General features: G+C 38.1%; 2 protein-coding genes across 2 annotated transcripts in view; one reads left to right on the top strand and one right to left on the bottom strand.

The window, feature by feature from the left end:
- The first annotated feature begins 32 nt into the window (after window positions 1–32).
- On the top strand, window positions 33–6,834 carry LOC144476671 (RNA polymerase II-associated protein 1). The gene is made up of 4 exons (XM_078193779.1): window positions 33–188; window positions 271–757; window positions 839–1,457; window positions 1,648–6,834. Exons 2-4 carry the CDS (start codon window positions 296–298, stop codon window positions 4,197–4,199), a joined length of 3,633 nt encoding a protein of 1,210 aa, XP_078049905.1. The 5' UTR covers window positions 33–188; window positions 271–295; the 3' UTR covers window positions 4,200–6,834.
- Window positions 4,368–26,965, bottom strand: part of LOC144476673 (CB1 cannabinoid receptor-interacting protein 1) — a 40,537-nt gene continuing 17,939 nt past the window's right edge. Inside the window, exon 2 of the mRNA XM_078193784.1 lies at window positions 4,368–7,852. Coding sequence (XP_078049910.1) covers window positions 7,528–7,852 — 325 coding nt within the window. The 3' untranslated portion in view covers window positions 4,368–7,527. The remainder of the gene's footprint in view (window positions 7,853–26,965) is intronic.

Below are 26,965 nucleotides of genomic sequence, written 5' to 3'. Positions count from 1 at the left end.
TGCTGTTTATCACAATAGCTGAGAGAGTTGAGAATGTCATGTGGCCTGTACACAGCAATTGTTAAATGGAGTATTAATTAAAACGTTTGGAAAATAATCTGACAGTGACTCCCAGCCACAGTTTAGTCCATGCGGCTCATGTGAGAATAATATACACAAGGATACATAATCATCTGGAGATATTAACAGTGCGTATACTACTTGTAACCTACTAGCATTAATATCCAGTAAAGAACTTGTAATAAAACAGAAATATACAATTTTTTACAGATACTTTCAATTATAATTAAAAGCCATGGACAGTGCTCCGCTTTTGAAACGGCCAAAGCCGACTGACAGCGAAGAGGAACTGTTTCGTATGCAAGAAGAATTTTTAAAGAACAAACAACAACCGTCTGCTAAAGTAATTAATCTAAGAGGTTCCGCAAGTAAATTTACCTCTGCGGAACCATCTAAGAGCCAGCCAGAGACTGGCAAAGTCAGATCGAGATATTCTCAGTTAAAGAAACTGAAAACGCAAGACAGAGTTTCCACTTCGCGCGGCGAAGGCGAAGTTCTAAATCCTGTGATCAAAGAAAGAATTCAGGAGAGTGTAAATACGCCGCAGGAGTTTGTACAGAATATACCAATCGCTCCGTCTAGTATACTATTGGGAAATATTGTCGAAAAGAAGTTTAATTCATCGAACTTTAATAAGATGGAGTCTCCGTGCGGTTCGAGCAAAGGCTTTCCAGAAGTATTTGTTGCCGACTCTTTGGTACACTATTTGAGTTATTTTATTGTTGAATAAATATGTAAGCATTAATTTTTGTATTTCAATTATATATTACATTTGTAGGAGAGTTATGGCAATCAGAGTATATTCCTACAGCAAGTTTCAAGGAAAAAAGCAGTGGATATAGCAGAGAAACCCGAAAAGGTTGTAGATCTGTGCACAAACGAGGGTAGTACTATTATAGAGGGTTCATGGTCGAACGAAATACACGAGGAGAATTTAGAAAAACTTAGCCAGATGACAGAGGAGGATATATTGAGAGAAAAGAGGAAGCTCGAAATGACTCTTAATCCAGAGTTGATCGAATTTTTGCGAAACAGAAAGAATAAAGCACAGGGGATGAGCAAGGACAAGACAGAAAAATGCAGTAGGCTTGGTAAAGAGCCAACTACGTCCCAGGAGGATGAGAAATTAATTCCAAAAGAAACGACAGTCGAGCATAATCCATCCAAAAACAATAAGATGGACGTAAATCAATCTAAAGAGGTGTTTACGCCTATGCAAGTGGATGAGCAAGTACCAAAACCGTTAACAGAATTAATAGAGCAAGCTAAAGAAAAGGGTTGGGTGCATATGGACTCCGTCGAGCCTGAGAAATTGAAATGGATGGAGGATGTACCAGCTGAGATGCAGGAGGAACCTCCTATGAACGAACCGTACACTGCTCGCTTCGATTTTAGCGGTAAGAGTCTTTCTAACTTGTTGGAAAAATTAAAAAATAAAAATAATATTAATGCAATTTTGAATAGAATATAATTTAATATTAATACAATTTTGAATATAATATAATTGAATATTGATACAATTTTGAATAGAATATAATTTAATATTAATACACTTTTGAATATACTATACTCCATTTATTTCTATAGGTATGTTGCTGCCCTACAAAGACGACAACGTACCACTCGACAGAGGCCTCCACCATCACGGGGAAGAGCCTGAACGTCCCGGATACTCTTTACAAGAGCTGCTGCAATTAAGTAGATCCTCCACGCAGCAGCAACGATGCACCGCCCTCACGACCCTAGCCAACATTATAGAAAACACTCGCAAGGGTTGGTACGACAAAGCACTGCAGCCAGGACCCCTCACCGCGCTCAGCCAGAAGAATCTGTTGCTCTTGTTAAGATTTTCCTTGGACGACACGTCACTAGCCGTGGTAACAGCTACATTACAAGCCCTCAGAGCTTTTATATACAGCGAGGCGGACGAAGTTTGTTTGGACAGACTGAACGGCTTCGACAATTACAAAGAACCTATTGTAAAGCCGCCGAACACTGACATGCCTGATACAAGAGATTTAAAAGACCATGAACTGGCCCAGTTGGACGCGGTGGAGACTCTATTAAGGACTGATATAGTTCTAAGAATTAGATATATTATTAACGAGATGCGGCCTCCACCCATTGGCGTAACATGCGCGTTGGAAATCCTAACAAGGCTCGCCAGACATTCGCCTATAATGTCATTGAAAATCGCGACCACTCCGTATTTGTTAGAAACAATTGTAGAACACTTTATGCCACTGTCGCCGAACTTATTAGCAACAGATGATGTTATAAACAATGTGTATGGCGTGCCGGTTAGCGCGGCGATCAGGTTCTGTCGCGTGCTGCTCTGCTACGGGGAAATCCCCGTCGCGCTGAGGTTGGTCAGACTGCAGATAGTGCAGCGTCTTCTGTCCTACATCAGTTGCGACGTGGGAAAGGTGTCAATTAATCTAGGCATAGAGAGTCTGCGACTGTGGAGATTATTGTTGCTCCATGGCAAGGCGATGGACAGCCTAACAGGAGCGCAATTGACCCTCGTGTCTCAGTTGCAACTTCTACTAAGCAACCATGATCTCCAAAGCGCGTCAGAGATATCCTGCGAGTATGCAGCGTCCTTGGTGGCTGTCGCCGGCTGCCTGAAGCCTCTGAAGACCAATGTATCTGTCTTATTAAGAAAATGGGTCTCGCAACTTCAGTATCTAACAGACATAACCTTCGCCAGAACGAAACTCGTCGCCGAGACTCTGCTGGCAGCCGACGACACCTCCGTGCACTTCTCTCTGTCGAAGACGCAGCTGTTCGAAAATCTGTGCTCTACTTCGAATCTCCTAGCCCATTGTAACACGGCGACGGAGCGGGAGCCCTCCTGCCTCCCCCAATTGGAGGTGCTAACCGAGGACGGCCAATTGCAGCCTATTGTGTCCCCCGCGTCTTGCTTCCCCTTTTTAGCGACCGCTTTAAATCTGTTCGTTAAACAGTCCTCCACTGAAGAGATCCATGCGGTGCTCAGTCATCCACAAGTCTGCAGATATCTGAGACAATTGGAGAAAGCGAGTTGGAATTTAGAAAGATCCTGGTATACAAGAACAGAGCTGTTCTTCCTGAAGGATATAGTCAACGGTGCCTTCCTCATCAAAGACAGGCTGGACACTAAGATGATGCACACTATTTGGAACATCGCTGTGAAGCTGATATCAACTCTGTCTGCAGACTGTTCGACAGATGTGAAAGCCATGTTGAGGAACGCTTTGTCAGATGACAGGCTGAGCGTTGGAGTGGTTGCTGAGGAGTTGGAGAAATTGAATCTGGACTCCAGCGTGAGGGAGATCAAGCTGAATTTCTCTGACAACGTGGCAACTGTTTACGAAGGCTATGTGCCAGTGGATGGGCACTGGGACCAGGCTGCGATGCCCATGGATTGGATATACCTACCTGTGGTGCACGTGTACACAAAGTGCAGACTCAGCAGCAAGTGCAACGACGACGACGTGGCTGTGATCTCAACTGTACTTAGTCTGGAGCTTGCGCTGCCTGATCTGGTGAACAAGCTCTCGCAGAGCGTAAGGTTCAGCAGGCTGATCCTGGTGTACCTATGCGACACTGTCTACCTGAGCAACGACGTGTCTGCTCTACTGACCAGAGCTGTTACCACTTTGCTGAAGAATCACTACAAGAGTCTTGATTTTGTTACGCAGCTGCCTGGATTGAATTCTTTCACAGATCTGTTTACAGCCATGTGCGAGCACTTCTGCTCGACTTCGTATGGAGACTATGGTTTCTCCATGGCGTTGCTAGTGCCGATTTCCCAGAGGCACGACGCTCACTATAGAAAACTGTTATGGTCTGAGCATGCTGGCTTGCTGAGGTACGTTCGACTGCTCGTGGATCAACTGGTGGTTCCTTTAGAGGAGTATCTGTACCCTGTCGAGGAGGACGTCTCACTGATAGAGAGCTATATCACTGCTCTGGTTAGGGGGTCTGTGAGAAAAGAGTGGTGTCCCATTCCCTACGCCATTGCTGTGCATCACTCTGCGATGTTTTTGAAGCAGACGAGCAAAGTCGCGACCAGAATGAGAACGCAGCTGGCGAAGATACCTCAGAAGACCCTAGCCTCTTTATTATTAAAATACGAGCCTCCTGCTTTGGGCTGAGCTTACAACGTGTAGCAAGGTTATACGTGAAACAAAGTTATGTGTATAGCATAAATAATAACAATACATTGTGCGAACTGTGATTTTATATTTTTTTACGTCTGTGTGCCGAATAAATAAATAATAGCCTTGGAACGATGGTGGGGGAGGGTGAAATAATTCATTACGGTCAGATAATGTACATGTATTAGTTAACAAAACAATCGATTACAGAATTAAAGAATAGGAACGATCTGTGTTTTACAATTATACGAAGCGTAGAGGCACTGTTTGGTCGGTTCTGCTGATTGCAATAAATCGATGATCGCCGCGATCCTATCAAGCACGATATGCGTTGGAAACTTCTTGGTTCTTTAATAATTAGACCACGGATTTTTATAAGAATTTGTTTGCAATCTATACCCTAATTTTGATCATTTGCTTCAACACTTTACCAACCGGTCTTTCAACATTTTTAGATTTTTGTGAGGTTAGGATTAAATGATATTTATTTTGTCTGTATTACTCGTTTTATTTTTGATATTTTGTTCGTGAGGTATTCAATGTTTAAAAAATTATATAATAATGCTTCGATAATTGATAGCAAATTATTGGTTGCCATGATAAGTGAACTATCGATGGGGTAATCCCCGATTTGTATAGGTTACCCGGTCGGTAAAGGCGAAAACATTCTTCAATCATTTTAATCAATCGCATACTACAGAAAAATATTCTTTTCCATTTTTTTTCTATCCAAACACCTTTTTGCAAAAAACGTGAGAAATCCGCAGTCTATTTATAATCATATTCTGACCACTGATGATTTTTCTTATCACCATAATCCATGGGGGTTAAGCAGACGAGTCATTCGCGAGAGGGAAATTGAAAACCGGCTGTCGCGTGTTTCAACAAATTGTTTTTTCAAAAATTTAGCGATGCTACGAACTGGAAACTGTACCTGCCGGCTCTGTTCTCGAGAAATAACAGTCGAATATAAATAAACGCTTGCGACTGCGTTGAAGTACGAGTGCAACAACGAAGGTAATTATGCGGTGAAATAGTTTCCGTGCGCCTCGTGTCACTCTCTACCGTCTGTTTCGTGTCCTAAGTGCATTAAAATTGTAAAAAATCGGTTATCGTAAAGTACAATCGAGGCTGCGGGAAGGGAGACGCTTTTCAACTTGATTAAACTCTTGTTAAACTTCTAACGTAGCGTTTCGTTTATAATTATGTAATTTGTTCTTAAGCATTCTCTTCGCTGATATTAATTTTATATGTATGTATATATGTGTGTACATAGCTTTTATACTGTGTGCGACGAGGACTGGTGCGAAATGTAAATAGAACGTACGATGGAGATTGCTATTGGCTGATGGCTGCGATAGTGAGGCGAATTGTAGGAGGGGGGAGGTGAGGTGAAAAGTACATGTTTGTTGCGCGCGGAGTATAGTGTCGAGAAAACTGTAATTTAGTCCTTTTATGCATTGCTATGCTTTACTGTTCAAAATATTGGTTTCAATTAATTGAAAATGGCTAGTAGAAGGGAGAGAAATGTAAAAGGAGGGATTTTTTCTTGTCGTGTACAGACTATAGAATGTCCAAAAAATTTTGATTTATTCCTGGCACTATTACGCGTCGTTATTACCCCACTGTGACAGGTAGCAGTCGCTATAGGCCGACAGCTTCGAGAGTGAGGCGCTTAATAAGAGGGGGAACGTTTGCAGAGAGGTGCCTCTTTATCACGCGCGGACTATAGAATGCCCCAATCCCACGCCACTCGCATTCAACTGCTTAAATTTCGCGCCAGTTCACGTCGCACAACATATATAATTCTTGTTAATTAACATCTATATTAAATACTTTTACGTGTGATACGGTACCGATCTCTTTCACGTGGAAACCTTTTTTCCATCGTCTCACATCGCTACAATGGAATATAAATAAAACGTATTGGTCGTTTCCAGAGAATGTTTCGATACAGGTGCATTTAAAAGTATGATTGTGCAAATAGTCCGGAATTAGTATCGCCGTTCGTTTCTATTTAGACTTCGTCGATCTACGTTCGTTGGAGGAAGAGCATCGACTTTTAAACTTTCGCTACCTCGCCCTGACGAAATTTAATTATTTATTTAATTATTTATTTAATAATTATATTTGGTAGCGTTGCTCTTTTAAATGTTAGTTCGATCTTAGAGGACGCTGTACTTCGATAAATCTTCTACCAATCAACAACAATAGCATTTTATATACATTTACAATTCTCGTACGTGTACATGTATATTATATACAAATGTATTCACCGAGATAGAAAAATAGGAGCGTGGGGGGAGGGGGGGGGGGTTGCATTTTTATTAAGAAAAACGGGTCCACCGTTCGATGTCGCGTATACTAGAGCCGTCGGGATGTGTTAACACTAAAATCGTTTGTTTAGTCACCTAACCTTACTTTCGTTTTCTCCGCCGACGATTTTCCTCAAAGCCATCCTGTTTTGTCAGCGGCGAACCATGGTTTTTAATGTTAATCAACAATCCAGGGCTACGCTAACTATCGATACACAGGTGCAAGAATTAATTTGTTTAAACATCAATTTCAACTTCGAGTCAAGAGCCGAGACTTCATACTTTTTCTTCTCCTGTGGGTCTTGTTAGACCCAGTGTTGCTTGAGTCAAAAATCAATTTATTATAGAATTTTGTTTTTAATTGTTGTTAAAAACAGTGCCTCGGAAAATTTATTAAGAAACATTATAGAATTGATTTTAGTAAGAATATTGACTTTGTCAAGGAGTAGATCAATCAGAGACCGAGTATAGCTAGCGAGTAGGCGGCGCTGCGGTCGCGTGGGCGTGGTGTTCTCCGCCCCCTAGCTCCGATTGGTTCTCGTTTCTCGCAAATAACTCGCTATCGAAGCCACGTAGAGAATTTTCGTAAAGGAGAAAGTTGTTTGATATCACCCAAGGAATCTTTCATTATTTTTAGAGAAATTTCCGAGCACATTACACTTCCCAGAAATTTTGCTACCTGCCAAAGTTTCAAGGTTATGTTAAAATTCGAGGATACAGAATAATGTAAACAGGGTGGCTTCGTGGAAATCTGGCACGCGATATTCGCCGTCTAGAGAGACCCGGCCTCCGGCGTTCACGCAGGCCCACATAGAAAACAATCGACCGTGAGCGATCGCCTAACTTCGGGAGGACTCGCGTCCGATCCAACTTCCGATTGGTCGGCGAGCATTCCAGGTCAGCCAATTAGAGTTACGAAAAAACAACGTTGCTCTTAGAATTTAACACAAAAACGTTCCGGGCCAGCCTCGCTAAGTGATGGCCTTGATGACATTGACGCCCACCGACTGCTAGGACTCTATGCCGAGCTTCCTGTACGTCTCCCGGTCGACCGTCACCAATCTGCCCTCCACGCTCGAGCAGTCTAGCTCGATGCAGTGCAGCATCGCGCCCCACTCGCAGTGGCTCTGGTCGTCCTGCCTGTAATACTTGATCTGCAGGCAGGTGGACAGGTAACCGGAGCCCATCACTCTCATCGTGATCGACAGCTCTTCTCTGTGGCCTCTAGCGCTGGCCGGTATACCCTTCGTGCTGTGGTACGAGCTGTACGCGCACGCCGTTCCGTCCCGTGCACGCTCGATTGTCTCCACCGGCTTACCGCCGATGCTGAGGAACCTGAGACAGAAGGAGAAGGTCAAGGTTACACGTCAGAATTGTACTGATTAATTGGATTTGGTTTATGGGTTCATATTTTTGAACTTCTTCCTATTTAGGGTAGTTGTATTGTTTATTATTATTGCATTATTTGGTGTTAGAAATTTTTATAAAATATGGTCAATATTATATAAAATGAGTATAGTATATTTATTGCCAAAAATGTATATATAAAATGTAATAAATATATATAAAGTAAATATTATTATTTTGTGTATTTATTATTAAACATGTATATAAAATATAGAAGATATATACAAAAATAGATCTAGTATAATTATTATTATTTAGTATATTTATGACTGAAAGTATATATAAAATATAGGAAATATATATAAAATAAATATTGTATAATTATTAATTTTTATTATCTTTGTCACTGAAAGTATATAGAAAATATAGAAAATATATATAAAATAAATATAGCACAATTATCATTATTCCCTATATTTATTATTAAAACTGTATATAAAATATTGGAAATGTATTTTTAAAACAACTATAGCGCATTTATTACTGTTTTTATTATTTATCGTTATGCAATGTCTAATCGTTTCGATGCCAGGAGCGAACTTGCAGTTAACTCGATGACTGACAACCATCAGGGGTAAGTTATAGCAGTCTCATGAACGAAACAGCTGGCGATGTATGTTTCAAGTGTTCATGAAAGTGCGGTAGGGAGAACGTAACGTGAATGATAACCCGTTTCACGGTGTAACTTTTGAATAATAGGCGAATTAAATTCGCGATACGTATTTTATTTTACTTGGAGTGAGTTGCTCGATTTATTTGACTTGATTCATTTTATTTGATTTTTTTGACTTGACTCATTTTATTTGATTAATTTGGCTTGACTTATTTTATTTGATTTACTTGACTTGACTTATTTTATTTGACTCACTTGGTTTGAATTATTTTATTTTCATCATTTGACTTGACTCATTTTATTCCACTTATTTGATTTGATTTCTCTCACTAAATTTATTTTATTTGTCTCGACTCATCTGACTTGATTTATTGTACATGATTGATCTTACTTGACTTATGTGACTTGGCTTATCTTTCTTGAGTTACTTGACGTGATTTATTCTACTTGACTGGCTTTATTTGACTTACTTGACTTCACTCATCTGACTTGATTAATTCTACTTGACTTGTTTTATTTCACTTATTTCACTTGACCCATTTAACTTTATTTAGTCTACCTGACTGATCTTATAATACTTGACTGGATTTATTTCACTTGACTCATTTAACTTGAATTATTCTACTTGACTCATCTTACTTGACTCGAAAACTGAATTAATACTGGACCAACGAAAAAATACAACAAAAAATATGACACCGCGTGCAGCTATAAAAATTCGAGGGTGCAAAAGGTTAATCGAATTCGTCCGGTCTTTAGTTTCGATTGTGGACAAGCGTCGAGCCGGGTCTGATTTGATCGTAAATCGATAGGAACGCGACGCGTACCGTCGCGCGGGAACAATACAGAATTCTGATTCGGAATTGCATTTGCATCTTCGGTCGGGGGAACGGTATTCAAGACTCCAGAACCTCGTTTTCGGCCTCCATTGTGCGGCACGCCTGCGACGCATCGTGCCATCCACCTCCCCTCTTCTCCACTAACCCCTTCCACAGCTCTCGTTTGGAAGATCCGCGGAATATTTTAACGAGTTGCAAATTGTCGAATCGCGACATTGTTTCCCAGTTCCGCCTCGTTTCATCGACATATTGCGTTCTCTGCTATACGTACGCTGTTCCTGCGATATTATTTTACAATAAATTCAATTAATTTACAAGGAATACGATATTTTCAAATTAACATCGCTGCGATTGAGCCGCGGCCAACCGTGCAACAATCGCGTAATTTGCAATGATAATTAAGAATATGAATGCATTGAATTTCAGTGGAAGATGGAGAATATTTAGGCAATTTTTTATGTGGATTTTCTGTAACTATTGGAATTATTTGAATTATTCAAATTATGCAGTTTATTGAAATTGTTCAGATTAGTTTGATTATCCTAATTATTCAGATTATTCAAGTTATTCAGATTAATCTAATTATTGAAATTATTCAGATCCTTTAGATTATTCAGAATATTCAAATTATTCACTACGTGAATAATTTGACCACCGCTGGTCACATGACTCGTCCCCACTCCTCTAACTTGGAATCTAGCACTCGTTTCACCGAACTAACCTCAAAACAACACCAAATAACAACCAAACTTTATTTTAAAAAATATTTTCTCTATGTCTCTTATTTCTTCGTGGCAGAATCAACGCGAAATCTGAATCAGGATTCTGCGTTTCTCGGAGAAAGAGTATTTTTAGGAGTTGTTCTCGGTGTTACCAGTGCGTGTTGCATGGTATAATCATCAAGGGGGTTAGATTAGGGTTATCGTCTGGGCCAATCTGGAATGCTTGAACATGTGCCGGTGGAAACGAGCCTCGTTTTTCTTTTCAGGCCTGCCGCGGGATATTTTTAACGTTCGCTGGTGCACGATGATCACAATCGAAATGAATTTTCTCTCATTAGCATCGAGACCCGAGAGTTCCACATTTATCGCGCAGTGACGCGCAGTGCTAGATCGACTGCTCAGAGTAATATAGAAACTGCGCTTTAATTCGCACAGTAGTTACATTTCTTAATCATTTTTATGACTAACGAACGATTTTAAATAATTTATAGAATTGTAGTGGCTCGAGGAATTCGAATAGTTTGAGGGAATTGAATAATTTGAGTAATTTGAATTGCTTGAATAATCTGAATAATTTGAATAATTTGAATAATTTGAATAATTTGAATAATTTGAATAATTTGAATATTCTGAATATCCTAAATATTCTGAATATTCTGAATATCCTAAATATTCTGAATAATTCTACTACTCTGAATATTCTGAATAATTTGAATATTCGGAATATTCTGAATAATGTGAATAACTTGAATATTCTGAATATTCTGAATTTTATTTAAAAAATAAAAAATATAAATATAGCATTTTTATAAATCCTATAAATATATTATATGGGCCATAAAATATACACATATTTAAAAAATAAAAAATATATATACAGTATTGTTAAAAATCCAATAAATATGTAATAAGAACTTGGAAGAACGTTAGCTCGACGTTGTTATTACATCATCCGCATAGTACCGACGATGCACACCGTCGCGTTTTCGTAGCTCATGTATTTTTAGTGTGCACCAGCGAAGAAACGTATGCCAATGAACTCGGCCGCCTATCAATGTCGAGCATCGTTCACGTGTACCTCTGGCGAGCGCACCCGCGGGATTTCCGAAACGAAGAGGGGCTACACCGAACAATTCGACGTCTTCGGCCGCGGCCGGTTTCCTCGACGACTATTCGATCCCCCCCCCCCCCCCCGGTATCGATAGACGACCCGAAACGTCTCTCGCCGAAGCGAGCAAACGGTTACCACAGGCCTGTCCGCGTTATCGATTATGTGGCAACAGCGTACCTCGAACCGTGGTATTACCGCTCCGAAATAAACCGCGTCTTCTTAACTACGACGTCGAAACTTCTCGAAGACCACGGGCCGCCGGAATTATGAGACTTGATGGTCCAATTAAAGTCTCCGCGAACGGAACTCGACTTCTTAAACTCGGTAGATCTTAAGCACCGTTGTTCCAGAGTGGAGAGATTGGCCGCGGAAGTTTTGACTTCGCTTAAAGGGCGATGACTCGCTTACTCGTCTAACTAAAATTATACAGAGTGTCTCGAAAGTTGTTTTAAGGTTTTCTTGGGGTGATTTGCAACAACTTTTTCCTTTGCGGAAATCTTCTACGACGCTTCGTTCAGGAGTTATCGAGGAAGAACGTCGGGCGCCACGCCCAGCGCGACGAAGCCCCGCCTTCGCTCTGTTATTGGTCAGCGTTTTTTGCTGATAACTCGTTTACGTGGCTGAGAGGACCATTTTCGCAGAGGAAAAGGTTTCTTGGAATGACCTAAAGAACACTTTAAGATATATGAAACATTAAATATTAAATATAAAATATAATATGCAAAATATTAAATATTAAACACAAGGTATGATATATGAAATAGTGAATATCGAATATAAAGTATAAAACTCGGAATATTGGATGTACAATATTGAATATTGATTACAAAATGTAGTATAAAGCTGCTCGCCACGTTTGTTCATAATTGAAGTGGCTCTCAGACAGACTAATTAATAATTCCAGATGACTTTAATTCCGATCGCTTGGAGTGTCGCTACTTTATGACATTGATCTTCGGTGACCTAGAAAGTGATTTGAACGCCTCCAAGGAGCCAGACTCCGTTCGCTGATCGCTGATGTCCTCGGCAGAATCCCCAAGGTGTAACATCAACCCGATCTCCTTCATCGCTAATCACGAATATCGCCTGGACAGCCGTAGCTCCGGTTCCAGCAATAACCTTCGAAAGCATCGGACGCCCGCTTCGATTATGCATCGAATAGCGGACGAACAGCTCCCAGCAGGGCACGTCTTCATGCAGTCGGCCCATGTACCCTGCTTGCTATTCCAACCGGGATTCCACTCGCCCCTTGACTTATTTCCAGCGAACCTTGGGTATGGTAATAGGCGACGGAACACCTGAAAAATACCGACTCGCGGATTCTTCCGGAGCTAGAATTTATCGGTCCGCTCTTTCCCATACGTTTATCCCGGCCAGATGTTACCTCCAGAGGAATATAAAATTTCAAAAGTGTTCCCGGTGTAACGGGAGTCGTAAAACTCGAGAGTTAATAGGCTCTGTTCGGGTCCGGCGTCGTTACTCTTCGAGAGTAGATCAGAGTCCAGAGGGAATAGAGGATGGTGTAGTATGGATGAAAGAGGCTGCGGATTTATCGGCGTCGTAAAATTATAAGGTGGAGAGTGCGAAGCAATTAAATTGACGAAATACGTGTTGGGGAGTATGAGGCTCAGCATGGACGCATTCACATCGGGTCCAATATGGCCGCTGGTGCGAAGTTGGCTGCGTGAAGATTCCTTTGGAAATAATACTATAGTAATTTAGTATAAAGTATACTGTAAGAAAAGATTAGTTCTATATGTTTAGACAAATAATATTCAATGTGTTAATTGCAATAATTCATTATGAAGGATAAACTGTGAGTGGTACTAGGTCCATTATGGCTGACATATTGGATCCAATATGGCCGCAGGTATGAAGTTGGCTACTCCACATGAAGATTCCTGAAAATACCCACATTCTCTCGAATTACTCGCAATTTTTTGACGAATTATTTCCTCCAAATTCCGTGGCCTAACAAAGAAATACAATAGATACTCGGCTACGTGGGTTGGTAGGACTGATAAGACGGAACAATCATTAAAATCTTGACATAAACTATAAAAATGCCGAAATTCTCTCGAATTATTCGTAATTTTTTGGATAATTATTTCCTTCTAATTTCGTGGTCTACCAACGAAATACAATAGATACTCGATTATTTAGGTTGGTAGCACTGATCAGACGGATCTGCACGGTGGAACGATCATCGAAGTGGAATCTGTTCGACTGAGACGAACGAAATAGAAGTTTGTATTGGTTAGGAGAAGCCGGAGGGACACGGCCGAGAGCTACTTTCATATCGGCGAGAGTCCAATTCTCATGAGGCTCTCCGCCGCTCGGAATCAAACCAGGAATAACTTCATTTCTTATTTAGGGAAAGCGTTGCACGAGCTGAACGTATCAGATTTTCGTTGGCCTGTCCTTTACCTGCCAGGCTGGCCAACCTTTTAATTCATCAGCTCGTCAGTTTTGCCGGCGCGCCACGTTGCTGCTCGTTTCTTATGCAACGGAGACGGTGGACCATTTGCAACACTGTACAGTTAACGATATAGTAAGTTCTTGGAAATTCTTCCTTAATTTATAGTAAAAGAATTTTGGAATTGTTGAGAATTGGCGTTTATTAAATATCTGATTTTAATTAGGAAAGTATTAAGAATATTTTACGGTTATGTTATAGCATCAATTATACAGTAGGTGGTATAGTAAGGTGTCTGATGGTGTCTATAAGCTTGTAATAAAAGAATGGAAAGTTTGGGAAGAGGAGATGAGATTATATTTTATAATTATTAAGATTCGACGACTTTCAACTATGCCATTTTATGCTACAGCATCCACTATACACTAGACAGCACTATAAATTCTCTGAAGTTGTCTCTAACCTTATTATAAAATAATAGAATGTTTGGGAAAAGAAAATGAGATTATATTTTATAATTATTATCGACTTTCAACTGTCTCATTTTAAACAGAAAATATTTTATGGTTATGTTAAAGCATCCCTGAACAGTAGACGATACAATAAATCTTCTGAAATTGTCTCTCCACTTGCAACAATGAAATTGACAATCTCTGAAGAGGCGATGGTACTACATTTTACAATTGTTAAAAACTCGCAACTATAGTATCATGCTTGCGCTTATTTTAATTGGAAAACCGTCGGCGATATATTGAAAAATAAATTCGGTCCTCGGATGTTAAAAAATAATAAAAGTCGCGCTACTACATCGCGAGTTGTCGTTCCGGGAATTCCAGTCAAAGGAGCCGCGTCCCACGCTCCGCCGTTTCCCGACGAACCCATAGGCGTAGGAACAACGCGTGCGCTGGCGTGGGAACGAACGCGAAACAGAGACAACACGAGAGAATTTGCAGTAATTTGAAACGAAGCTGAAGAGTCGCAGTCAATGTACACTTGCCGGGAATGTGCCGGGAAATATTGAGGACAGCGATGCACCCTCGTAACAGAGACAAAGCCGGGCCACGTGACCCAATCCGCGGCTCCCCAGTTTTCAGATTGTTCGGCTGACCAATTAAAAGAGTCCATTCGATTGGTAAATAATGAAGGCGCAACAGCCTGTACCGTATTAAGTGGAACACTGCCAGGTACGTATTACCTGTGGGTGCGCATTTAAGCCCCCCAGGTGAGCTGCAATTCCACCATGGATATTATTATTCCATAAGAGCATAAGTCCACCAGGAATAATTTCTAATAATTATAATTTATAATAGTTATAATTTATGATAGTTATTGTAATAATTTATTGTTGCAACAAATGCATAAAATATAGAGAGACTTTGCTCTAGCATTTTCTTTGGAGGTTGCAGAAAACCGGATTCCTTCGATGACCTCCTAAAACCTATAGTTTATAGTTTAACTCGGATCCCAGGATTTAGAGCTTTGCTATCTATGTCTTGTTCCAGTTTGGGTCCGTGTACCTCGCGGCCGATGACCAGGTCTATTCTGACCCTGACGTCGAATCACGAGTTATCTTTTATTTCGATGATTTTAGTGAGACAACGCTCTGTGTTTGCGTTGTACCTGCGAGCTTCCTACGCCTATGCGTCCATCAGCGCGTAGAAGAAAATACTGCTGACAGTTTCCCGATTAAAACAAGACCAAACACGATACAGTATGGACAGACGTTTCCAGTTAGATCAAATAAAATTTTATCAAGACGTGATCGATGATATGTTAAAGCTATGTCCAGGTTATGTTTACGTTATACGGTTTGGCTACACATTTCTAATTATATCAAATAAAATTTTATGAAGACGTAATTGTGGTTATGTCAAGGCTATGTTCAGATTACGTCTAGGTTATGTCTGTAACATAACCTTAAAATATTCCTATTAGTTTACTGACTAAAAAGAAACGAAATACGATACAATTTAGACAGATATTTCCAATGAGATCAATTAAAATTCAATCAAGATATAATCAAGGTTATGTCCAAGTTATGTCTGCAACATAACCTTAAAATATATCTGATAGTTCGCCGATTACCATGGGATCAAATACAATATAATTTGGACAGACATTTCTAGTTAATAAAATAAAATTTTACCTCGATATAATCGAGGTTATGTCAGGGCTATGTCCACATTATATCCAGTTCATGTCTAGGTTATGTCAAGGCGTGTATCCAAATCATGCATGCAAAATTAGAAACGAACGAATCCAAGGCGTCAAATGCAAAACGTGTCGCGACCTAACCTAGAAAACCGATAAAATCTAAAGTAAAAAAATATACACCTAGCCAACAAGAGGTTGAATTTTACGGTTTAGAGCGTGCATTAAGAATCGAAAGTGATCGATACTAGATTTCCGATGAACCGCAATCTCGGGACAATCTAACGGATCTACGGCATCGCTGAAAAAAAAGAAGTTTCGCCAGGAATCGGGAATAATACCAGAAGTCGTACGTCCACGTGATCGATACCGTTCTATCGTCTGTTCGTGAAAAATGTAACAGAGCCCGGGTCACAGGTACCGCCCGGCCGGCAACAGGGGTTGTGTGTTCGTTCGCCCCTTTGATCCATCCCCCCACCCCTCCTCCCCTGTTGAAAACAACGATCCCCGATCCACATCGATCGCCGCCACTCCATTCACGGATTCCATTCGCTGTTTTACGGCGAAAGTGGAGCGCGACGAGTATTTTTTTCATTTATGAGACACGGTCGTCGCCGGGATAAACGGGCCGGCGCCATGCATTATGCAACGACTGTTTAAGCATTTATGGTAAAAACATGAGTATCGCGGTGCCGCGGTAACGGGTTGTGGGAATTAATGGCATTCTAATTTTCCGCGACGAAATTAATGCGAACCCTCTTCGACTGCAAACCCTGGTGGAGGTTAGGTTTGCTGTGGTGAGGTGGTGGGAGGGGGCAGCCACCTTAGTCGAGGGACACGAATGCAACGGTGGATTGGGTTACGTTCAATCAGCTGCGACAGAACGTCGAAACGGAACGTGCAGTAATTTTTAACGAGGCTCTGCAGTCACGGTCGAAACGTACGGTATACTCTCAGAGAGCACAGCGAATTCACTCGAATGGTCTCTTAGTTTGAAATAGAAGAACTTGGAAAGATCAAACGCGACTCTTCGAGCCATTGGAGTAGGTTATATACATGGAGTAGGGAATAAATTAAAAATAGTAGAGTAAACTAAAAGAAGCTTGGGATAGGGTTCTTGGGGTCATTTGAAGCAACTTTTTCCTTTGCGCAAATCTTCTACGACGCTCCGTTTATGAGTTATTAACGAAAAACTTAAAACGCCACGCCCTCGACCGTCTACGCCCCGCCCTACGCTTTCTAATTGGTCCGAGTTTTGTGATAATGATAACTCGTAAACGAGGCGTCGTAGAAAATTTTTGCAAAGGGAAAAGTTGTTTTATATCACCTCAGGTATCTCTCAGAAATGATTTTGAGAGAGAGAAAGAGAGAGAGAGCGGTAATTAAGTGGACATAAAAGCCAGCAGCCAGAATAACAATTCACACCAAAATACACAAAATAATACTACAACAAAATCGACGCCTCGACCGTTGCATTTCTAATTGTTTATACATCGAAGCAACATCGTCAAAGTATGCAAAGACTTGGCTCGCCGTAATTGTTTAAATTTCCATGAAATTGACTGGATACTTCAAGCTACAAAGTCACCTCTCTGTTCTTCTTCGTAAAGATCTGCCACTTTGACAAAGCGCGCTCCAACTATTATTTAGATCGAAACTATTAAATTGAAGCTGAATGAAAATTCAGAGGAACTTTAGGACGAAGCGCGCACGATCATATAACTTCGTCGTAGATTCTTGACGGGGAGAAACGCCTCGTTAAAGTGGCAGTTTTTTCGCAGAAACTGTTCCTATTTGATGGAAGTTTCGATTCATTCTCTCCCCACGGCGCGATATTACAAGGGAAAGTAGAGCAATCAGTTTCCCAAGGGTTAGATATTTCTGTTGGGTGCACGAAGGGAACCGGCCCTCTTTCTTTCTCTTTATCTTTGCTTCTCTCTCTCTCTTTTTCTCTCTGTCTGTTTTTATCTTTATTCTTTTATTTTTCTGATTTTATCTCTCTCTCTATTTTTCATTTTTTGCTTTTTTTATTTTTGTCCTTATCACTCTCTCTCTCTCTCTATCTCTCTCTCACTCTCTCTCTCTCTCTCTCTCTCTCTCTGCCTTTATCTTTCTTTTTTTCTTTTTTTATCTTTGTGATACTACTTTGTTTTAGTCTGAGTGTTCTGATCTTTATTTTTGTATTTTGTGATGCTGTGTTATTTTATTCTGACATTTGTGATATTTCCTTCTGTCCGTTGTGATGCTGATTAATTTTATTCCGACCATACTGAAAATTCACTTTGTCTTTTTGTGATGCTACTTCACTTTATTCTGATAATTGTGATATTTTATCTTTTGTCTTTTGTGATGCTTTTTTATTTTATTCAGACAGTTGTGATGTATATCTTTGTATCTTGCGATGCTCTTTAATGTTATTCAGATTTGTGTGACCTCTTTCTTTCTACTATTGTGATACTATTTCATTTTATTCAGAAAATTGTGACATGTCCGTCTATCTTTTGTGATGCTATATTATTTCATTCATACTGATGTGACATTCATCTTTATATCTTGCTATTCTCTTTCACATTATACTAACTATAGTGACTCTTCTCTTTCTATTCTTGTGACGTTATTTAATTCTGTTCAGAAAATTGTTATATTCATCTTTATAGTTTGCGATGCTCTTTAATATTATTCAGACTTAATTATGATATATATCTTTCTATCTCACAATGCTCTTTCATATTATTCAGACATATGTGATCTCTTTCTTTCTACTCTAGTAATACTATGCCAATTCAGACAATTGTGACATTCTCTTTTATCTTTTGTGATACCATATTATTTCTTTCAGACACTTGTGACATTCATCTCCAATTCTTGCGTTACTCTTTTTCGTTATTAAAACTATCGCTACTCTTCCCTTTCTACCCTTGTGACACTATTTTATTCTACTTAAAAAATTCTGACATTTCTCCCCTTCCCTATACAACATCCCTATCCAAGAGTCCACTTAACCATTAATCCACTAAATTCCTACCTAACAGTCCAATATTAAGAACCACACTAAAAGAACGATCCATAAAGATTCCTGACCCTCTTACCACCACATTGGCCAAATTAACGCATCGATCACAATACCCACCGTCCTCCCCAGTCCACAGGGAATCCTAAAACCTTAATTGCACCGTCGATCAACCTATTAACCACCGCGCCAAGTCGCCGACAGATTCGGGGAACTCTCTACGGAGGAACGAGAGTCATTTATCGGGGTGGAACGACATCGGAGGATTCGGGCGCTAACGGAAAGGAAGCATCCGCGATTATGAGTCGCCGGGGCTGCGAAACGAAAAGCTGCTCCCGGCGGAGCCATTCGCGAACTTATGTTTCTTTTTTAGTCCGCGGATACATTCGGCGCGCGAACGAAGAAAATGGAGACACGGCGAGCGCGGCGCGAGATCAAAGGACTCTCCTGTCCCGGGAAAAAGTCTCTCTTCTTTCTCTCTCCTGTCCCGAGGAAAAGTCTTTCTTCTCTCTCTCTCTCCTGTTCCGGGGAAAAGTCTCTCTCTCTCTCTCTCCTCTATCGGAGCAACGAGGCGGCCGCGATCCGATACCTAACTAAGGAGACAGGCCGCGGAAACTTTACGCGAGTTCTCACTTTAATTAACCATTTCCTAGATGAGAAGCTTCCTTCACCGAGAAACTGAACAAATAAACTTTTGATACAGATTAAATAAAAACAAGAGTAATTAATGGCTTCTTGTTTCGTTATCCTCGTAATTAAAAGATGAGTTGATAGGTCTCGATATTAAAAGTATAATAATATGTCAATATATATTATAATATATCAATAATATAATGATATATCAATATATATTATTATACCTTCATTACAATATTATTAGTACATTGTATTGTTATATTTCTATTACAATATTATTATTGTATTATATTATTATATTTTTACTGCAGTGTTATAAGTATACTATATTTATTGTATAATATTTTTCATATTTATATTTATTATAAATTATATTTTTATTGTAATATTATTTAGTATTTTATCTTAATTAGCAGCTGAGTAAAAAAATAGCAAAGAATTATAGTAGATATAGCAAAGAAGTATAGTAAATATAGCAAAGAAATATAGCAAATATAGCAAAGAAGTATAGTATTAAATAGAATACTAAAAATATAGTAATATTTTTTTATTATAATATTATTTAGCATTTTATTTTAATTAGCTTCTGAGTCGATAGCTCGATCTCCAAAGCAATTTCCAAATTCACAGCAGATTTACAATTTCATTATAAATTATTATTAATTTATTTCACGTTACCAGGGTTGGGATAACAGAGGCTGGTCGCGACTTTTCCCTTTTACCTCGTTGCTTTATCAGGCCGGACGAAAATTTTCCGCTCGGTGTATGCTGTCAACCGGGCTCACGAAAAAAGGGGTTTCACGTGTAACCAAAGGGTTGTGCGCGGCGTTAATCGAACCTCTTAACTGGGCGAAACAAAGCGCCGAAAACCGCTGACTTCGAGTCCCGATAAATAGAACGGTGGTACCTTTATGCAAACACTTCGTGGACCGGCGCCTTCGGCGAACTTCCGCAAATTGCATGTTTTATTTAAACCCATGCGTGGCGCCGGAGTTTGCGCCGAGGTTGGCGCTGCAGTCTTAACTGGGTCAGACTAGTTTGCTTTATTTAGATGATTGTGATTTTTATGACTTTTGGGAGGATGGTTTATTTTAGTAAGATTATTTGGGGATTTATTTTTGGCTTTTGTGAGTTTATTTTATTTTATTGTGATTGTTGTGATGTTTGTTTTATTTTTTTAGGACAGTTGTGATGTGAGGTTTTATTTTATTCAGACAGTTGTGATGTTCTTTTTCTCTTTTGTGACGCTATTTTATTTTAGTCGTGTGATCGTGATATTTTTCTTTGTCTTTTGTAATGTGTCTTTTATTTTATTGTGACAATTGTGATATTTATTTTATTTTATTAGGACAGTCGTGTGATCGTGATATTTTTCTTTGTCTTTTATGTTGTGTCTTTTATTTTATTGTGACAATTGTGATATTTATTTTATTTTATTTTATTAGGACAGTTGTGGTGTTCTTCTTCTTTTTTGTGACGCCATTTTATTTTAATCGTGGGATTGTGATATTTTTCCTTATTTTTTATGATGTTTCTTTATTTTATTCCTGACAGTTTTCAGGTTTCTCTTTGTCTCTTGTGATATTAGCTTAATTTTATTCTAACATTTGTGACGTCCCTTTTTGTCTTTTGTGATACTGTTTTATTTTATTCAGACGATTCAGATATTTCTTTCTATCTGTTGTGATATTTTCCTGAATTTATTCAGACAGTTGTAATTTGTCCTCTTATTTTTTGTAACGTTTGCTTTATTTTATTACGACAGTTGTGACGTTCCCTCTTTATCTTTTGTAATATTATCTTTATTTTATTCATCCCTTCTAACGTTTTCCTTTGTTCTCTCTTAATGTTATTTTATTTTATTCTGATTCAGTTTTTATTTTATTCAGACACTTGTGATTTGCCTCTCCTTATATTTTGTGACTTTAAAATATTATTTTCAGAAAATTGTGATCCCACTATTTTTTTCTGAGACAGTTTTATTTTTCTTTGACGATGTAAGAATTATTCAATTTGTCTTTTCTTGAATCTGCTCTATTTTTCTTCGGAGAATTATGACTCTATCCCGTTTGTATATTTATGGATACTAGAAAGGCGAGGTAGTCGTTTGAAGATAGCGCGCGGGCTGTTTACTCTCAGCCGGATATTTGGTTGCAACGTCCACATCACGCAGAATGAACGTACTGGATATTTTCTTTTGATATGTGCGCCGACGGATGGTGTGGACCGCATGCCGCGTTTACGACCCACCACCACCACTACCACCACCACGTGTTCGAGATATCTAGGTGCGACTACTGATGGAAATGAGTGGGGTAATTTTCGTCATCAGCGTGTGAGATAATTCCGAGGAAATTTGGCGGAAAAGAAAATGACAGGAAAATGTAAAGAAAATTGCGAAGAAATGCAAAGAAAATTGGGAAGAAATGTAAGGGAAAGTGTGAGGAAATATAGTAAATATAGCAACAAAATCTCTAAAAAATAGCAAGGAAATGTAGTAAATATAGCAAAAAAATCTAATAAATATAGCGAAAAAATCTCTAGAAAATAGCGAAGAAATATAATGAAAATTGAGAAAAAATCTCCAAAAAAATGTCGAAAAATCACCAAAAAATAGTCGAAAAATCTCCAGAAAATAGCGAAAAAATTTTTGACGACTTTAGAGCAATTTTTAACAACTTGAATACAATTTTTAACAAGCATTGTAAAATTCGTGTCGACTCCTGTACAATTCTACATCCACCACCGGCGATTTCCTAAAATCTTCGCGAATTTTGCGCCGAATTTCTGGCAACCTCATTACGATTCCACTAAATCCATCCACAAGCGAATTTCCCCGGAGAAAAGGGCTGCGCCACGGGCGGACGTTGGCCGTGTGCGCGGGGTGGTAGCTCGGCAAACTTTCATTACACAGCCCGTGAAACTTTCGGGCGAGCTTTCTTCCCAGCAGATCTTCGAAATTATTTGCCGCTCAAGAACGCGCCGGCTCGTATTAAAGACGTTAGACCCCCCGTGTGGCGAACGTTTATGGCAGCGACGTTCTTCATAGAGAATATTTTTGGCCGCGCGCGCGCGTCGTTATGGGAGAGTTCCTCCAAGCGACTTTCGAGCACTTTCGAGACCTGCTTCTACCCCCACCCCCCACCCACCCCCGGGTCCGCGCGGCGAAGTTCGTTAAGCGGGACTTGTTTTCCAACAAATTATTGCGCGCGCGGCTTTTGTCCGTTCTATGCCGCCGGTAATAACACGCTTCGCTGACACGCGGTTGCCAGTGTTGCCGACGTTCCGTCGAAAACAGAAATTTCGGCGACGCGGCAACTCCGCGAAGTTCGAAGTTCTTTATTTCTAGGTTATGTGTAATTTAATTTGGACGTTGTGGGTAATTTGTGATCGCTTTAATAATTTTTATCGTCGTAATTATTGTTAAGGAAGGGAGTTTTAATCTTTATATATTTTTAATGTGCATTTGGTTGTAATATAGAAATATTTTTAGTATTTATACATGTATATAGAGTATTTTAATATTTTTAGTATTTTATATTTAGTATTTTAATATTTTTACTATTTTATATTTAGTGTTTTAATATATAGAGGGCTTTATTATTTGTGCAGTTTTAATATTTACACATTTTTAATATTTATACGCTTTTAAAATTTACACGGCTTTAATATTTACTCAGTTTTAATATTCACGCCAATTTAATACTTAAACCTTTTCAAAACTGACACCCTTTTAATTACGGGATTAATATTTAAATATTTCTCTAGCATCCAAAAGTGACAGCAATAGTTTATTAAAAATAATTCTAATCTAAAAATATTTAATTTAAAACAAAAATTTCCATGTAAAAGATATATAATAAATAAAAAGGACAATTAATTATGTAATACCTCCATAAATTTTTGAAACTAATTAAAATACCCTTTTTGGAAATATTAATTTACTATATCTTACCAATGATTTAAATAATCGATTTCTACGGGGGCATGTCGAGAGCACATCTTCACAAGCATATAATATAGCATGTAGAATATATTCACCGTGATTTGAAGTCGGAATTACGACGGTATTACGTCTAATGCACTTCGATTAGACAGCGGTCTGGCAAAGTGGCTCGATAGTTTTAAAGCCACGGTGTGTGTACGCTGTTATGAAAAATAGAAATTGTTCTCATGCAGTCAAGCCAAACCGGGATAGACCGTAGAGAGTCTTTACACGCGGCTACTATACCATGTATCAACTTTATAAATATATAATCGTCCACTTTGCCAGCCGGCTACCGCATGACATAGTTATGATGGAAAAAACTGACCTAGTTGATTTTTTCGTACGCGCTGTCAAACCACCATGGCCACCATTTGCCAAGTTTCATATGATTCTATTTGGTATTATGTTACTATTGTTTAAATTGCAAGTAGGTTCTATTTTGCATTAATTTATTCGTATTAATATTAGCTAACTTTCACATCTTTCGTTATTTAAAAAATTTACTATCGATATTTTGTGATACTTATTTGAATTCCAACTAGGTTATGTCGAGGCAAAGATTTTGTTGAACGTGCCGCGTTTTCTTTCTGCGACGCCAATTCCGCCTGATGCTACGTTCACTTGTGTGAACCTCTTTTGTTTCTCTATCCTACTCTCTATTCTGTCTTCTCAATAAAACCATGTGTGTCTTACGGCCTGTGTAAAAATCCTTTTTAATCGAAGCGATCCACAACCCAAAAACATCAGCTTTCATTATTTAAAAAATATATATCGATATCTTTGTAACATTTGAATCTCCACTAGGTTATGTCAAGACAAAGGTTTCAATCTTCAAACAATTTTTATCAATACTTTATAATAGTTATTTCAATATCAATTAGGTTGTGTCAAGGCAAACGTTTCAGAATTTAAAAAATTCTTATGAATACTTTATAATACCTATTTCAATCTCAACTAGGTTATGTCAAGGCAAAGATTTCATTATTCAAAAAATAATTATCAATATTTTATAACACTAAATTCAATTTTAACTAGGTTATGTCAACCACTTTATTATGTGAAGAATTTTTATCAATATTTTATCATAATTTTGATAATCTCCACTGTATTAAAAAGAAGTTTGCATTAATTATTTCGTGTTAATATTCTCTAACCTATTTCCTTAATTTTCGTTCAATCAATTTCCATTTAACAAAATAAAAAATCAGCAGACTATGTAATAATATTTTCTAATATATCAATTGTAATCCTTTGCATGCACCAACTAACATAAAAATCGTTCAACAATATTAAGTACATAATTAAACGCAAACCACATTTTCTCTGACATTTTGAAAACCATCCCGCTGTGATATTCCACATTAAAAAATCGAGAAAATACGGAAGATTTTCTAGAGGATCGATTCCCGCACATTAAAATGATGAAGAATGCACCGGCAGCTGCAGCATTACGTGTGCATGCATATGTCCGATGCCGCTTAACTCTTTAGTTGTACGCGCGCTTTGTCTTGTTCGAAATGGCCAATAAAAAGTAGGACGAGCAGGAGCTTTGCATCAGGAGAGAAGAGAAGAGATTGGAGCAAAAATACTCTCTCTGTGTAGATCACTGAATAAAAATGTACTTGGAAGAGCACAGAAAAACCCTGATCTCGTTAAGCCTCCCACGTGGTATTATTTCTCGATCCGGTAAATTGAAAAATTCAAATCCAATTTTAGGTCGATGGGCTTTTTGAACGGTTCTGCTATTTTTAATAGTTTTATATCAATTTTTATATTTATTTCGTTATATTATTATATTTTTTTCATTATTTTATTATTATATTGTATTATTATGTTATTCGATTTTTATTACTATTCTATTGTTATATTATATTATTATATTTTCATTACAGTGTTATTCGTGTTTTATATTATATTATTATATTTTTATTATAATGTTATTATTAGATTATATTGCTGTACTTTCATTACAATCTTATTATTGTAATATTTTATTATATTTTTATTACATTTTTATTATAATATTATTATATTATATTACTATGTTTGTATTACAATATTACTATTACGTTATATTATTATAATTTTATTACGGTATAGTCGGTATATTAAAAATTATACAGTCGATATTTTAAAAGTGGAAATAGATTTTCAGAAAAGGCTTGTATGTATTTTTTATTTGATTTTTAGATTTATTTTGCTTAATGGACTATATGATCTATACTCTAGTCGCGATAACTCTGCCAATATCTTTTTAATAATGATTTATGATTGAAGATGGCTTGAGATTTTTAATTCTATAAATTATTACTTTACTTCTATAATTATCTCATATATTTTTTCTCAATATTGTTTAAATATTTCTGCTCATTTTCATTAATAAATACTGAAATTTATTTTATCAATGAATGTTCCCCCGGGCTTACATAAAGCTTATAATCATTTTACAACTAAATGACATACAATGCTAACTAAACAATTTCAGACAATTTTACATCATTTATAACAATTATTTACAATATATAATAACACAGAATTTAAAAAACTCTTTCCTGAATCTTTAACAATTTTTGAAAAACTTTAATAAAATTTTTCAAAAAACTCTTTTCGTTAATTCTAATCTCTGTGATATATTATAAAAAAAATAGAAATTGTTACAAAGATAACAATTGTAAATATAAGCTCACCATGTCACTTACAGGTGAACCACGTTCGAGATTTCTTTAAATACAGCGGCAACTTCGCGCAATCGACGCGGTTACATCTCGATCCTTGGAAAATCGCGACCATTCCGATGTTTCGCGGAGCGAAGATTAAAACGTCAAGAAATCTTGCATAATTAAAACGCACGAGAGGAGGTGGGGGGGGGGGGGGGGGGAGAGCTACACGTGTGCATAAAGTGCATCGCGTGTCCCGGGCGAATCAAGCCGCCGCCGCCGCTCTGATACGCGGTCACGAGAATATTCGGACGATATTTAAAACGAAATAAGTTTTCGAACTGAGATATCGCGAGAATTTCACCGCTGCTTTCTGCGGCCATTGCTCCAAATTAATTGAAAATTGCTCCATTAACAATCGATTTACCAGCTCCAATTGCTTGCAATTTGAGTCTTTTAATAAATAAAATTCGATGGAACTGTAACAATTTTTACATTTTTTCTTATTATTTTTATAGATTTTTATTCTTTCAATATTTATTAATTTTCTTTCAATATTTATTAATTTCTATTATATTTAATATTGCCTTATTATATTTATACATTTTCAGTTTTTTTATATTTTTTCTTATTATATTTATATATTTTTATTCTTTCAATATTTATCCATTTCCATTCATTTAATATTGCCTTACTGTATTTATACATTTTCGTGACTTCCGTTTCCGGTAGCGAGGTTAGTGACGTGTGAGTGAAAGGTCTGGTTAGGGAGAGGAGATTTTTGAAGATAGGGAGTGTTACCGCGGGGAGAGAGGTAGCAGAAGGAGTAGGGAAAGGGCAAGTGGAGCTAGGTGAAAGAGGGAAAAGGGCAGGAGCAAGGGAAAAGAGATAGAAAGGA

The sequence above is a fragment of the Augochlora pura genome, chromosome 11, assembly GCF_028453695.1.
Source record: "Augochlora pura isolate Apur16 chromosome 11, APUR_v2.2.1, whole genome shotgun sequence".
Taxonomy (NCBI): domain Eukaryota; kingdom Metazoa; phylum Arthropoda; class Insecta; order Hymenoptera; family Halictidae; genus Augochlora; species Augochlora pura.
The sequence above is the reverse complement of the archived record's forward strand: the minus strand, read 5'-3'. Positions and strand labels throughout refer to the sequence as shown.